Here is a 15,046-nt window from a genome sequence, read left to right as displayed (position 1 = left end):
AGAGAACAAAAACAGATTGTTAGGAGTGGGCTTTTATTTTTTGGGGGTAGATAATGTTGGAGCAAGAGGTTGGGTAGTAGTAATAATAATGCAAATGAGAAAAAGAAAGCAAACAGTTTGAATAAAACATTTAAAAGGAACTCCCTTTCAATTTTGTTTTTTAATTCCTTCTTCTCTTTTGCTCCTATGCCTGCCCGCTAGAGTTTTCATTCACATCTTCACTCTTACCAATCCAATCAAATTCAACTATATTGAACTCATCAAACACTTATTAAGTGCCTGGTTCCTGTAAGGCACTGTTAGGAAAAAAAGGCAAAAATTAAAAAAAAAATCAGTAAGAAAGCTTATAGACTAATGGGGAAATTTGAATAAGCAGATAACTTAGTGCCTGATCACTTGAGAAAGGAGAGAGCACTGATTAAGCTCTCAGCCTAGTCTGAGCTCCAAAGGGCTCACGGTTCAATGGGCTTTTCAGGGTTCATGTTAGTTCTACAGAAATATCATTAATAGCTTGGTAAAAGATTTTTTTTTTTTAGTTTTTGCAAGGCAAATGGAGTTAAGTGGCTTGCCCAAGGCCACGCAGCTAGGTGATTATTAAGTGTCCGAGACCGGATTTGAACCCAGGTACTCCTGACTCCAGGGCCTGTACTTTATCCATTATGCCACCTAGCCGCCCCGTAAAAGATTTTTTAAAAATCTTTTTTTAACTGAAGAAAAAAATTTATTTCAAGTTAGTGTTGACCAAATGAAGCTACTGACTCCATGAGACATTAAAAAAAAAATAAAACAAAGTCAAAGTAGTCTTCTTCAAAAATGAAGAACAAGGGCAGCTAGGTGGCACAGTGGATAGAGCACTGGCCCTGGAGTCAAGAGTACCTGGGTTCAAATCCAACCTCGGACACTTAATAATCACCTAGCTGCGTGGCCTTGGGCAAGTCACTTAATCCCATTGCCTTAAATTAAAAAAAAAATGAAGGACAAAAACAACAGAAATTTCATAATAACAGCCACTCAACTTTTAACGCTTTCCCTTACCTGCCTCCAAAGTTACTCTGAAAAAAAAATCCAAACTTGCAAGTTTTTAGAATAGCAGTGGTTTAGATGTAGAGGATGGGAAGGAACTAAGAAAAGTGAAGGAACTAAAAAAAGTAAGGACCGTTTAGGGAAGCTGACTCCTAAGAGGGATTTCCAAGGCCAGATAACTTGTCCTAGCAATGGTTTAAAAACATCTATTTGACCTGAAATAAAAAAGTTTAAAGAAAGATTTTATTTTGAATTTTACAGTTTCCCCCCCATTTTTGCTTCCCTCCCCGCCAAAGAAGGCGTTGTTAGTGTTTACATTGTTTCCATGTTATACATTGAACTCAGTTGAATGTGATGACAGACAAATCATATCCTCAAGGAAGAAACAAGGTATGATAGTAAAATTATATAATAATATGATGCTAAAAAAAGTTTAAAGAGGCCACTATTGCACCAATCAAAATTTCATTTGTGGGGTAGCTAGGTGGTGCAGTGGATAGAGCACAGACCCTGGAGTCAGGAGTACTTGAGTTCAAGTCCGACCTCAGACACATAATAATTACCTAGCTGCGTGGCCTTGGGCAAGTCACTTAACCCCATTGCCTTGCAAAAACTAAAAAACAAAAAATTCCTTTCTATCAAAATATCTACTTTGTAAATACTTTGTATAAGAACAGATCTTTATTTCCCTTGGCCTCTCATTCAAAGCTTCCTTGTATGTGCTGTCTTCATTAATAGAATGTAGTAAGCTCATTGAGGGCAGGATAGGTTACATTTTTGTTTCTGCACTCTCAGCGCCTAACCCACAATAGGGACTTAATATTTTTTGATTTTAATAATTCCTGCAATGGATATTATACCTTCTCAGTTCATAATAGGTTCTTACTGTTTATTCTCTGCCCCTTCCCCCCAGTCCCTGAATGCAGGGCTTAGTGCTTTCACTGTAGCAAGCTACACTGACTAGGACCCTTCCCTCCAGTTAACTCTACAAAGTATCTCCCCAAGTCACTCTCTCTGGGATGGACTAAAGGCCTGCTTTTCTACAAGTACAACTGGAATTCTCCAACAAATCACAGGCCCAGGAATTTAATGTCTCTGTGATCCTGGGGAAGTCCCTTCCCTTTTGTTTGCAATTAATAATTGCATCGACCTGTTGGGGTTATTTAGAAGATCAAACGGGCTATTTGTAAAGCTCTTTAACACTCTCTCATATGTCAGCTAAATAAAATACAGTTTAAAGATGAAGGTAGGATGGGCAAGACTAGTCCTGTCATATTGACAGCTCCATATTGCGTTTCTTCTTAAAAATATATTTAATTAAAATTTTCCTAGTTACATTTTGTTTTTTTAGTTTTTTTGCAAGGCAGTGGGGTGAAGTGGCTTGCCCAAAGCCACGCAGTTGGGTAATTATTATTGGTCTGGGGACGGATTTGAACTCAGATCCTCCTGAGTCCGGGGCCAGTGCTTTCGGCACCATCCAGCCGCCCCGTTACAATTTTTTAAGTTTCAATTTTTAAAAATTTTATTCATTTCATTCATTTATTTTGAATTTTACAATTTTCCCCTGAATTTACTTATTTGAGTTTACAGTTTTTCCCCTGGAATTTACTTAGTTTTATAATTTTCCCCTGACTTTATTTTGTTTTACAATTTTCCCGCCTGAATTTCCTTATTGATTTCTTCAGCGCTGTACAATTTTCCCCCTGAATCTATTTATTTATTTTGAGTTTTACAATTTTCCATCTTACTCCCCCCCCCCCCCCCGAAGGCAATTTGTCAGTCTTTACACTGAATTTTTTGAAAAAGCCCGAGTTCCAGGTTCCCCGGCTCTCCCGCAGCCGGAGAAGGCGAGCCCCGGAGTGGGAAGTCATCGTGCGTGACCGCGGCGTGGCCTTCCCGGTTCCCCGGCCGGGGGTGAAGGCGCTCCGGAGGCAGGCCCCGCCCCGCCCCGCCCCGCCCCGCCCCGCCCCGCCCCGCGCGAGGCCGGCTGGCCCGGGTGGGGCCCGGAGCGGCCGAGGCCGGGGGCGCGCCCCCTTGGTGGCGGGCCCCGGCGGATCCCGCCCCCCGAGTGCGGTCGCTGGAAGTCCATTAGTCCCTCGGGGCGGGATTCCCCGGCGGGATCGCTGGCGTCACGGCGGCGGCGCGCGGCGCGCGGCGCTGACGCAACACGCAGGTGACGTGAGCCCGCTGTTTAGGCCCCGGCGACGGCGGCGGCGTCACTGAGTTGGAGGCGCCAGCGGCCCGGAGACGTCGGGAGAACGCCGCGGGCTCCCCCGAGCCGGACTGCGGAGGCCCCAGCGACTGCGCGACCGGGGCGATGAGGCGCAGCAAGGCCGAGGTGGAGCGGTACATCGCCTCGGTGCAGGGCTCCGCCCCCTCCCCCCGCGAGGTGAGCGCCGGGCTGCCCGGCCTCGGCCCCCTCCCCCGCGCCCCCCCCCCCCCCGGGCCGCTCCGTTGAGCCGCCGGCCGCCCGCGCGCCGCCCACGAGGGCGGGCGGGGAGGCGCGCGCAGGCGGCCCGGGGCGGGGGGAGCGCCGCCGCTGTCACCCCTCCCCCGCTCTGACCTTGCCCTCCGGCCGGCCCTTCCCGCGCGGGGCCGGGGCCGGGGCCGGGGCCCCCGCCCCGCCCATCTGCTGCTCCTCCGGGGCCCCGCCCGCCCTCCGCGGCGCCGGCTCCCGGGCAGGGGCGGGCCAGGGCCGCAGCCGGGCCAGGGCCGCAGCCGGGCTGGCGCGCTTTCAGACGCTCGCTCGCACTCTCCAGGGCCGCCTCAGTCCGGGGGCTGCCCCAGCCTGGGGGTCTTCCTTTAGATCCCGGAAGGGGTCTGGAGAGACGGCAGGAGCAGCTCTCCCGTTTACAGACGGGGAAGCCGAGGCTCCCCCGGAGGCTGGCCGAGCCGCCCCAGCCGCTCCCCTCACCCCGCCTTCGCGTGTGGATGGACGGGTTTGAAATGCCTCATACACAGTCTCGGAGCCGGGCTGCCCCGACCCGGGGCTCTCGGGGCTGGCGCGGCCGCAGGTGCGGAGCTGTCGTTGGATAGAAAAAGCACATTTCCACTGAAATTCAGCCTTTGAAAAGCTAGAAGCCACCTTGTGGCTCAGTCGCTTCTGGTCCTGGGGATGAACTTTAAACAGATGTTGTCCTAACAGTTAACTGGGCTTATCTGTCTGGACAGATTTGATAGGTTAATTGCAAAATTTTATTTTGGGAACAGGAGAAGGATTGCCCCCCACCCCAAAGTAGTTTTCTGGGGGGGGGGTTTGGGGAAGAGGGCTCCAAAGAAAAGGAAATATAAATGAAGTCATCTGCTTTCATAGTTTGACTTAGGAAAGGACCATTTTGGGGGTGTGGCACCTTCGGGGATATTTGGGGTTTTTTTACTGTTTAGCCCTTCTGTCACATGCCTGGAGTACAAGAGAAGTCTTAATCACTTACAATAACCCATCTCAGTCTTGACCCTCTGGACTTATGCTTTTTACTTACCTGCTCTCTGTCATCAAACCATTGGAACTGATTTACTTTGTCCTCATTGTGACCCACGGCCTTTTAACCACCTACTTCAGGCATTCTATCAGCTAGTTTCCTTATTGCTTGATTGTAAATTATGGCCAGTCATTTCAGTAATCTCTTTCCAGCATGTAATCTTGGAATTTAAAAGGAGCTGAGAGGTTTACCTAGTCCAACTTGCTACCTAATTAGGAAATTCATTTCATTATAACAGATATTTCTTAATTGCTTACTCTAAACTTTGCTCAGAAGTGGTCCTTCTCCCCAAGAGGCTCAGTATCACTGATAAATTGTTGCCCTGTTTCTCTTTGAACATGTCTTAATGGTGAGGAGGAGGTAGTCCATCTCATTTTTCAGAAGCTCTTTTATTGAACAGAAACTACTAGTCTCCCTTTTATTTATACTAGCTCTGCTCTCTGCAGCAGTGGGAGTAATATTCATCTTTCAAATTTGTAAAAGATCTCACTTTGTTTTACATATTATTTTTATTTTTGCAAGGCAGTGGGGTTAAGTAGCTTGCCCAAGACCACCACACAGCTAGGTAATTATTATTAAGTGTCTCAGGTCAGATTTGAACTCAGGTACTCCTGACTCCAGGGTCACTGCTCTATCCACTACACCACCTACACTTTGTTTTAAAAAATTTCCCTTTATTCTACCTCTTTGGAACAAGTCCCAGGGGACCTTGACCCTGGATATTCTACTTTTTACCATCTTATAAAGTTAATTGATTTCCAAACTCCTGAATTTTTGTTGCCTGTGTTTTCCTGCCTTGCTGGGTCTCTTATATATCTGATGACAAATGCCAATTGTACGTTTGCCTAAAAGACAAAAATTATGGAGAATTTACCCAGAGTATGTCCTCACATGGTGGTCAGAAAAAGTGATCCAAGGACACTTTGAAATTGATTGCATGTATGGGAGACACTGGCACAGCATCCCCAACATGGCCTACCCTCATCAGAGAAGGTGCCTTGCTCTTTGAACAAAGCAGAATTGAAATAACTCAAAAGAAAACCCTAGAGAACCCATCCCAAATGTTCATATGGATTTTTTGTGCTCAACCTGTGGTAGAGCATTTCAAGCTTGGTTTGTATCGGCCATAGTTGGATACACTGTAACTTGACCATAACGTGGTGATGTCCTTTTGGTCCTCTTAGAGATGATATCACAATCATACCTGATGTTAATATATATATGAATTCAAAAATAACACTTTAGTGTAAAGGAATTAGAATTACTCAGAAGAAAATTACTTAGTATCAAGACCAGATGCCAAGTTTCCCCTGTTCTAGTTTGGATTTGATTCTTCTGTGGACAAAAGAATGACTGCAGAATGACTGCTGCTGCTGCTCCATAATATCCTGCATGGTTTACTTAGGATTAACCTGTCTAGGGTCTCTGGAGGATACATTCCCAATTAGGAAGTTTCTTGGTAAGAAAGATATTGCCAGATATCTATTTTTAGCTAAATAGATGAACATTCTTAGACTGTTTTTGAGAAAATGCAATACTTTGATCTGTTATGCTGTTCATTCCAAAACCTCATAAAAGACAATACTTTTTCTAATTTAAAAAACTTGATGGCAGTTGTGTAATAATCTCCAAGTTAAATATCCTTAGTTCAAAGTAAGCTTCAACTGAGACCCCACTCCTCTAGGTTTTTTTTTTAAGGTTTTTGCAAGGCAAATGGGGTTAAGTGACTTGCCCAAGGCCACACAACTAGGTAATTATTAAGTGTCTGAGACCAGATTTGAACCCAGGTACTTCTGACTCCAAGGCCTGTGCTTTATCCACTACACCACCTAGCCACCCCTCCCCTAGATTTTTGCAAGGCCGTGGGGTTAAGTGTCTTGCCCAAAGGTCACAGTTAGGTAATTATTGTGTCTGAGGCTGGATTTGAACTCGGGGTCCTCTTGATTCCATGGTCAGTTTTCTATGCACTGTACCATCTAGCTGCCCTGACTATATTTTATCATATCATTCTGTAGCTCTAATATTTATTTAAGTTTTAAAACAATCATATAAGATAAGTATTATGAATATTATGCCCAATTCCCCAATGAGAAAATTGAATCCCAAAGAACTTCAGTGACTTGCCCACACAGCTGAAAGGTTAGAAGCAAAATTTGAATCCAATCCCTTTCTGATTCCTAAATGTACAAATACCACATTATCTCAGGATAAGTCACTTAATCTTCTATGTTTTAAGATCCTTTCCACCTCTTAACAATCTGTTCTAAGATGTCTTTGGATCATTCTCTAATCCTGTTTTGTTTTTATCTTCAAATACTTTTTATGTCTTTTAAGTTGATAACAGTAGGACCTGATGTGTCCCCTGATTCAAAAATATAATTTACTTTAAAAAATAATTTTCATCCAACTATTTTTTTTTTTGGCAGGGTCCTTCAAGACATTCTTAAATTCTGGTTCTTCTGATGTTAAAAAATAAATATGACACCCCACTGGAACTTTTATTTGGGGATAGTGATATACAGCATTCAGTTCACACTTTTCTACCTCACCTTCAAATCTCACATTTGTTATATGCCTTGCTGAATTTAAATTATGTAATGTCTATAGCATTTTTTGATAATAGAGATCTAGATATCCTATTAAAAAGAATTTAATATTAGTTGTTTTTATTGAACTTTGATGACTACTTGGGAAAACCATTTTTCTGTATGCTTACAAATAATTGGATAATCCTTTTTAGAGTTTTGGTAGGATTACTTATCTAGTTAAAATTCTGAGATCCACAGTAATTTACAGTTCCATAAGTAGTAATGGCAGAGCTGGTATATGGACTGTGATTCTCTTATTGAGTCTGGCACTCCTCTGTCTGCACTATACTGAGCAGGCAGAAAGGGAGTGAGTATTACAAATACTTTATTTGTACATTCTCTCTAACATCTGTAAATGATAGTCTGCTTACTTCAGGTAAAGACTAAAGCTTTAAAAAAGTCTTTGTTTTCCAATTCTTTGGCCACTGTGGTTCATTTGGGCCTTATATTCTTGCAGAATTTCTGTCACTTTTGTACTGATTCTCTGTGGTATGTCCTTTCCTTCAGGAAGTAGTGGGTTCCCCTTTATTGGAGTTAGTCAAAGAGAAGCTCAATAATCAGTCTTTTCTTTCCCTTGGATATATAGTTAGACTTGATCACTGAGAATCCCATACTCCTTGGTTCTGATTCTGTACTACTCTAAATCTTAAATACCTATCTTAAAAAAAAATCTCATTGGAAGGATCCCCTGTGTCATCACATTAGGTTTGATTAGTTTTTTGTTCCAAGTTGTTCTATATTGGAATAATTTTGTGTAGTCTTTTTTTTAAGTTTTTAAATTTGATTTGTTTTTGAACCCATGATCTATTTTTACATAGTCTTTGAATTTTTTAGAAATATTTTCTTAATATTTGATGTGATTTCTATACCCAGTCATCCATCTGGTTATTTTGAATGTATTTATATACAATCACTTTCAAGGTTCCTGGCACTTCCACATTCTTAGCTAATTAAGAAAAAACCAGAATTCAGAGGAACAGTTAACTTTTGTAGTTATTATTTTTTGGACATGAAATTTTCATCAAGGCACACAAAAAAATTTCTTAAGTGCTGGTAAATGTTAAAATAGTTGAAATTGTTCTCATTAACTCTTTACTCCCCATCAAAGAATTTAGAGCTAAATGAGGTCTTTGAAGTGATCACATTATAGGATTATAGATTTTAAAGCCAGAAGGAACCTTAGAGGTCATTTGGGTTAACTGACTTGCCCAAGACCATACAAGTAACAGAGCTGAAATTCAGTTTAATCCCAAATCCAGTGTTCTGCCCAGTGTATCACATTGACACAGTGATAACATTAATGCATTTAAAACCAATGTATGTCTTCTAAATAGTTGCACCCTGCTTCTACCTTAAAATTCATGGATTTCCATGAAATCTTATGCCTGCTTAGCATATAATACTATTCGTCCACCACTTCTATTAGAACTTGTTTGTTTGCACTTGGTTTTAATAGGGGGAAGTGGAGAGACAGATGGGAATAAGCATTTTTATAGCACCTATTAGGTACAACAACCCTGGGAGGAAGCTGATGCTGTTATTATCCCCATTTTATAGTTAAGGAAATTGAGGCAAACAGAGGTTAACTGATTTGTTTAGTCACACAGTTCATTAGTGTCTGAGACTGGATTTGAATCTGGAATTCTTTGATCCAGATCCAGCTCTCTCCCATCTTCCCAGCACTGTACACCTAGCTGCCTGGAGTATGTGGGGTCTTTAAGGAGTACTAGCCCCTCTGATGGGAGGGTTTGCTGAGCTCTTTTCAGGACTTCTCATTCTCCCTGATGTCCAACTTCACCTACTTTTCACCTATGGCTCCAAGAGGTCATGGTCAACGGTCACACCCCAGTAAAACTGTGGATAATACAGCAGGCTAAACCCATTAGTGAGTTGGGGGATGTTTATTCTAAGCAGGTGAGGATTTCTCCTGGCAGAATGGGTGAACGTGAACAGTTTGTTCCAATGGCCATGGAGGCAAGTTAAAACGCAGCCACTATGGAGCTCTTAGATCTTGGTCTTGCAGCAAAGCTTCCAAGGTCATCTGCTGCATCTCAGATCATTGTTGGGTATCCTGACTTTTGTCATGCCAGTGAACTTTGGTTATTCTGGAAGAGAGTGTGAGACTCTGCAGCTTTGTCTCTCTTAAACCTAATTGAGAGAAAGTCAAGCTATCACCTCTGATGTCACTGTACCTTTTCTAAAGGAAAGAATATTGAAATGAAGGAAGGTCAATGAAAGTGTGTTTATTTTCGACAAGGCATACTCAGCCTTTGTCAAAGTACTGCCCTGATTTCCATCCCTATTCTAACCTTTCCCTGTGTGCTAATTTCAAGGTCATTTGATTATTTAAACTGGATTTTTCATATAACCCTCTTGGTTTTTCTCTTGAATTGCAATTACCTATTTTTACTTTTGTGACTTTTCTCTTTCAGAGCTACTGTTTTCCTTAAGGCTCTGTTTTGTTTTTTGTTTTTTGTTTTTTTAGTTTTGTTTGGATGTTTTATTCCATCTCAAATTTAAATAGAAAATCCTTTTGATCAGGTCAGCAAGGCATTTTTGTTGAACTTGTTCTTCCTTGTCTTCATGATCTATGCACTCTGTCCCTTGCCAAGTTACTGCTTGTTCTGGTACTTTGATGGTCCAGAAAAGCAAATCCTGTTTTTCAACATCTATTTAGCCATCTGTTTATTTTTGATATTTGACTGACTTTTAATTACAATTTAAAAAGTGTCCCCTTGGGCCCTTCAGTTTTTATTTAGCATTTTAGTTTTTATTGATATATTCCATTTTCTTTTGAAAATACTATTTATTTCAACTTTTATCAAAAGAAATAGTTTTGGTTAATCTATTGGTTGAGTGTTGCATGCTTTGAACCATATCTTGGATATATTCTTTAGGAAGAGAAAAGTACCTTTAACTGCAATATTTTAAGTATGTGCTCTGTATGCCTTGGTAGGAGGTGATCAGTTATTTGTAGTCAGTAGTAAAAAAAGGATTCTTCCCATTTATTAGGTGCCTTATAGGGTGGTCTTCAGTGTTACTTTGGGGGGGGGGGTTGATATATGAGTTTTTTTCCTACCCACTGTTCAGTATGATTTAGTTTGCATTTGTCATGTATGAAAGCAGTAAAGATCTGAATCAACATTATTTTTTCCTAGTCCCTTTTCCTTTCCATTCAAATTCTATAATCCTGAACATTAGAGATGGGAGCAAAGAATTAGTCCCCTTCACAAGGGATGAAAGCTTGTGGCTAGAGCCTGGGGTGACTGAGTTGACCGAAGCCTTCTGATTAGGGAACCTGGACTTTCAAGCAAGGAAATTTCTGGGTCCTGTCTCTCTTCTTCTTCCTCATAGTCTAGTAAATGGACCAGGAGACAGGTTTTGGAAGAGGCTTGTCCTTTACCCAGTCTGAATAGGTGGAAAGAACAGCTGTCACTGGTTGAAGATCAGTTGAGGTCTCTCCTTCTTATTGAGGTCCCTCAGGAAATATTCTAGCAGGTGCTTAGGGCTACTTGATCCACAGCCAAGCCTGTCCATATTGCTACCATGAATTCCTGGAGGGAAGAAAGGCACAGTTATTGGAAAGTCATTGGAAAAATGATGCTCTAGGGCTTGCTCTGTAGTCTTTCCTCATCTTCCACCTTGAAGTTAGACCATTGACGGCTCATTCTGAGATCATGTGCATAAGCTGGCCAGAAACCACCTACAGGCACAGATGTCAGTTCCCTTGCCATGATGGTAGATTTCATTCTTGTAGCCATCTTTGGGACAGAGTATCTATCCAGTGGTTCCACACAATTCTCAGAGTTTCTCATAGGTTTCATGTGGCAGGAAAAACCAGTCAGAAGGTCAAATTTACAGTATGTCATCTAGGAGAATATTCACAAGCTCCATGGTGCATAATTGTTGTTATGAAGAAAACTCAGGTTCCTGATTAATAGTCCTGGCCTCCTCTAAGGGCAGTCCTCTTGTAAAGTAATCAGACATCTTTCCTTTTCTGGAGGATCAAACCCCAGGATCACAAAACTAGTAATGATGCAAGGATGATCAGGAATAGGATATAAGCAGGATGTTTCCTAAACCTCTTCCCCAGCTACTTAAGGCTCAACTTTTCAACTATAACCTTCTTAGTATCTGACCACAGAGCTTATGCCCCTGCCTCCTTGGGGTCATACTTTTGACAGTAATTATCAGGTAGCTCCATATCCAACATCATCTTGAATGACTGATTAGTGATCTAAGTTGTTAGGCATGTTATTCTGAGTCTATCTGGTAAAGTAGGGCAAAAGGAATGCTTTATGAAAATATGGTAGCATAGGAACTTATTCCCTGCATCTTAATTTTTGGGGTGGGAGGAATGCTATATTAACTTCAATTAATACTTTACAAATAGTCCTTTTTTTGAATTTCTTCTTGTTCTGAACAGTTAACTACAAAAAAAACACAATTTCAGTGACTGCCTTTATTTTTCTTTTTTTTTTTTTTGGCATTATTATTGTTAGTATCTAATTCCCTTTTCAAGAAACAAGCAAAAAACCCTTATAACAAGTCAGATAAAATAAATTACATTGTGAGAATTTTTGTTTCTTTCTGTACTTTGAATTTACCATCACCAACACTGAGTTCATCAACACTGTCAAAATGTGACTACCAAGATTCATTATGCTCTGGAGTTGTGATTGGTTATTGCAGTATGATCAGTGTGTTTTTTGAGTTTGTTTTCAAGGCAGTGAGGTTAAGTGTCTTGCCCAAGGTCACACAGCTAAGTAATTATTATGTGTCTGATACAGGATTTGAACTCAGGTCCTTCTGACTTCAGGGCTGGTGCTCTATTCACTGTGCCACCTAGTTGCCCCATTATAATCAGTTCTTAAGTCTTTCTTAGTTGATTTTCTGTACCCTATTTTTTTTGCAAGGCAGTGAGGTTTAGTGACATGCCCAGGGTAACACAATTAAGTATTAAGTGTCTGACTTAAGTGCCACAGAGCTGCCCCCATGTATCCTATTATTATTGTATTCATTGTTCTTCTGGGTCTGTTCATTACAGTATTGCCATCAATTCATACAAATCTTCCTAGGATGCTCTGAAAATGCTTTTCTGATATTTTCTAATGATGCACCATTGTTCTAGTACATTCATATATGACAGTTTGTTTATCTGTACCTCTGTTGATAGACATCTGCTTAGTTTCCTCCGTTTTTACCTTTTTTTTATTTTATTAAATCCTTCTTTTTGGACCTAAAGTTTCAATTTGATATTTGTTTTATTTGACACCATCTCTGCCTTGGTATTATATTTCCTTTTAACTTGTTCCCATTTCATTTTTCTTCTCTTTCTTATCTCTTTTTATTCTATCACTCCTGAGAAGTCTGTATTTTTATTTCTAACCACTGCCTCCCTTATTCTTTTTTTTCCCTCCCCATCTTTTTCTTTTTTAATTGATACTTTATTTTTTCAGATACATGCTAATGAAAGTTTTTCAACATTTATCCGTATGCATAATTTCCTTCTACCCTTCCCATACCCCCTCCCCTCAGCAGCAAATAGATGAAAATTTTACATTCATATTTGTATTAAACATGTTTACAGAGACATAAAGAATTAGGATTAAGGGAAAAAAAAAGAAAGAAAACCATACGGTTGGAAATAAATAAAGAGAAATTTTTTAAAAAGTGAATGAAATGTTCCTCAGATTCTGAAAGATTTTTTTTTGTTTTGTTTTTCTTCCCTTCGTCCGGATGGGGTTAGCTGTTATAATAGGGTTGTCTTTGCTCTCTGAACTGCTGAGAGGAGTTGCATCCATCAGGGTTGATACACACACAGTGTTGCTAATGTGTAGAGTGTTCTCTTGGTTCTGTTCCATTTGCTTAGCATTAGATCCTGTAATTCATTCCATGCTTCTCTAGAGTCTCTTTTTCTTATCTCCTTCTCCCTCCCTATTTCCCCATTGGGTTAAGTTGCATTTCTATTTTATATATGTATATCCTTTCCTCTTTGAACAGTTTCTGATGAGAATATGGTTGAAATATTGCTTGCCATTAACTCTATTTTGCCATCTGCTAGCTCTTCCTTGCATGCCTTTTGAGAAAAATTTCCCCATTCTACATCTCTTTCCCCTCATCCTAGTGCATTTCTCTTTCTCAGCCTTAATTTTTTTTGTGCTCATTCCATCTTAATCAACTCTCATATCCATGCCCATTACCTATGTCAATTCCTTTTAACTGTCCTAATAACAATAAAGTTCTTAGGAGTTACATTTGTATCATCATCCCATATAATAATATTTTTAACAGCTTAATTTTATGAGACCCTTATGATTATTCTTTCATGTTTCCCTTATGTTTTTATTGAGTTTTATGTTTGAATGTCAGATTTTTTTATTTAACTTGGATCTTTTTATCAAGAATGCTTGAAAGTCCTCAGTTTATTAAATGACCTTTTTTTTCTCCTGAAGGATTATAGTTGGTCCTTTCATATCATAGGAGTTAAAAGTACAATACCCCCTACTATTTGGAAAATTTGTGTAAAATCTTTTGACCCCCCCCCTTCATACCAGTGAAGTTTGATTTTTTCTTTTTTTTAAATGGGTGTTTGTTTACAATACAGTAATGTAAAATATGAGATGATATTATAGAATACAAACATATATTTTATGAATTTCCAAGTTTCTAAACTTTTTCTGTGTCATTTGCTGACTTTCTTATGTCAACTGTGGCTTCCACGAAACTCCCCCAAAATCCTATTTAATTTATTATGCTGATCTGTGAAACCTTGATGGAGAAAGTCACAATGTAAAAGGGATAGCTCAGTTTTGCTGTGTGATTGATTCTTGGGTTGTAATTCTAGCTCCTTTGTCTTTTGAAATATATTCTAGGCACTCTGCTTCTTTAACGTGGAAGTTTCTATATCTTCTGCGATCCTGTGGTTCCACAATACTTGAATTATTTCTTTCTGACTGCTTGAAGTTTCTCCTTGACCTAGGGACTCCAAAATTTGGTTATGTTAGTCCTGGGATTTCTTTCAGGAAGTGATGATTGAATTCTTTAACTTTCTACTTTATTCTTTGGATGTAAGAAATGGAGACAGTTTTCCTTTATAATTTTTTGAAATATAAAGTTAGTGCCTCTTTTTGATCATAGCATTCAGGTAGTCCTATACTTTTTTATTTTTAATTTTATTTATTTTTCCATTCATATGGACAGGTAATTGTAAAGTTTTCTTCCATTCATATGTACATATAATTTTCTGCATCCATTTTTTGTAAAGTTTTCTTCCTCTGAGCAGCATGTTAGCACTTCATATAATCTCTTCCAAATGCTCAGGTAAGGTTAAACTTTCTAGGTATTTCTTGATTTCTTGTTTGCATTTTAAATTTTTTGCATAACTCTGGTTTTTTTCAGCCGCAGGGTTTAAAGGTCCTCTATTTCATTGAAGGTTCATTTTTTTTTCCCCGATGGATTTTGCTATGTTTGCAGGATGTTATTTTCAGTTGTATATCTATATCTTTAGTCTTTTGGAATATTCTATTCTAAAATCTCTTCTCATTTATAATAGAAGCTGCAAGGTCTTAAGTGATTCTGAAGGTTATGTTATTCCTGGGATGTAATCAATGTATTCTTTCTACTTTTATTTTTGCCCTTTGATTCTAATATAGCTAATATATGATAATTTCCATTTTTGATTTTTTGAAATACTTTGAAGTTTTAAAAAACTGATATTTGAATGATTATTAGTTTCTCTTGAATCTGTTTCAAGGTAATTTTTTGGGTGGCATAACATTTTATATTTTTTGCCTTTTTCTCAGGCATTTGATTTTGTAATATTCATGTTACTTTATGAAGTCAGGGATTTCAGTTTGGTTTAATTTGAATTTTCAGGGAGCCTGTTTCTTGGGGTAAGATTTAACACTTTCTGTTCTAAGCTTTTTAATTTTTTCCAATTCTTTCCTCCCAGAG

General features: G+C 39.7%; 1 protein-coding gene across 2 annotated transcripts in view; it reads left to right on the top strand.

The window, feature by feature from the left end:
- Positions 1-3,307: 3,307 nt before the first annotated feature.
- Positions 3,308-15,046, top strand: part of LOC141491322 (E3 SUMO-protein ligase RanBP2-like) — a 69,167-nt gene continuing 57,428 nt past the window's right edge. For both annotated transcript variants that reach the window (XM_074192149.1, XM_074192148.1), the window contains exon 1: positions 3,308-3,412. In XM_074192149.1, coding sequence (XP_074048250.1) covers positions 3,341-3,412 — 72 coding nt within the window. In that variant the 5' untranslated portion in view covers positions 3,308-3,340. The remainder of the gene's footprint in view (positions 3,413-15,046) is intronic.

Source organism: Macrotis lagotis, chromosome 6 (genome assembly GCF_037893015.1).
Source record: "Macrotis lagotis isolate mMagLag1 chromosome 6, bilby.v1.9.chrom.fasta, whole genome shotgun sequence".
NCBI lineage: Eukaryota > Metazoa > Chordata > Mammalia > Peramelemorphia > Peramelidae > Macrotis > Macrotis lagotis.
The sequence above is the reverse complement of the archived record's forward strand: the minus strand, read 5'-3'. Positions and strand labels throughout refer to the sequence as shown.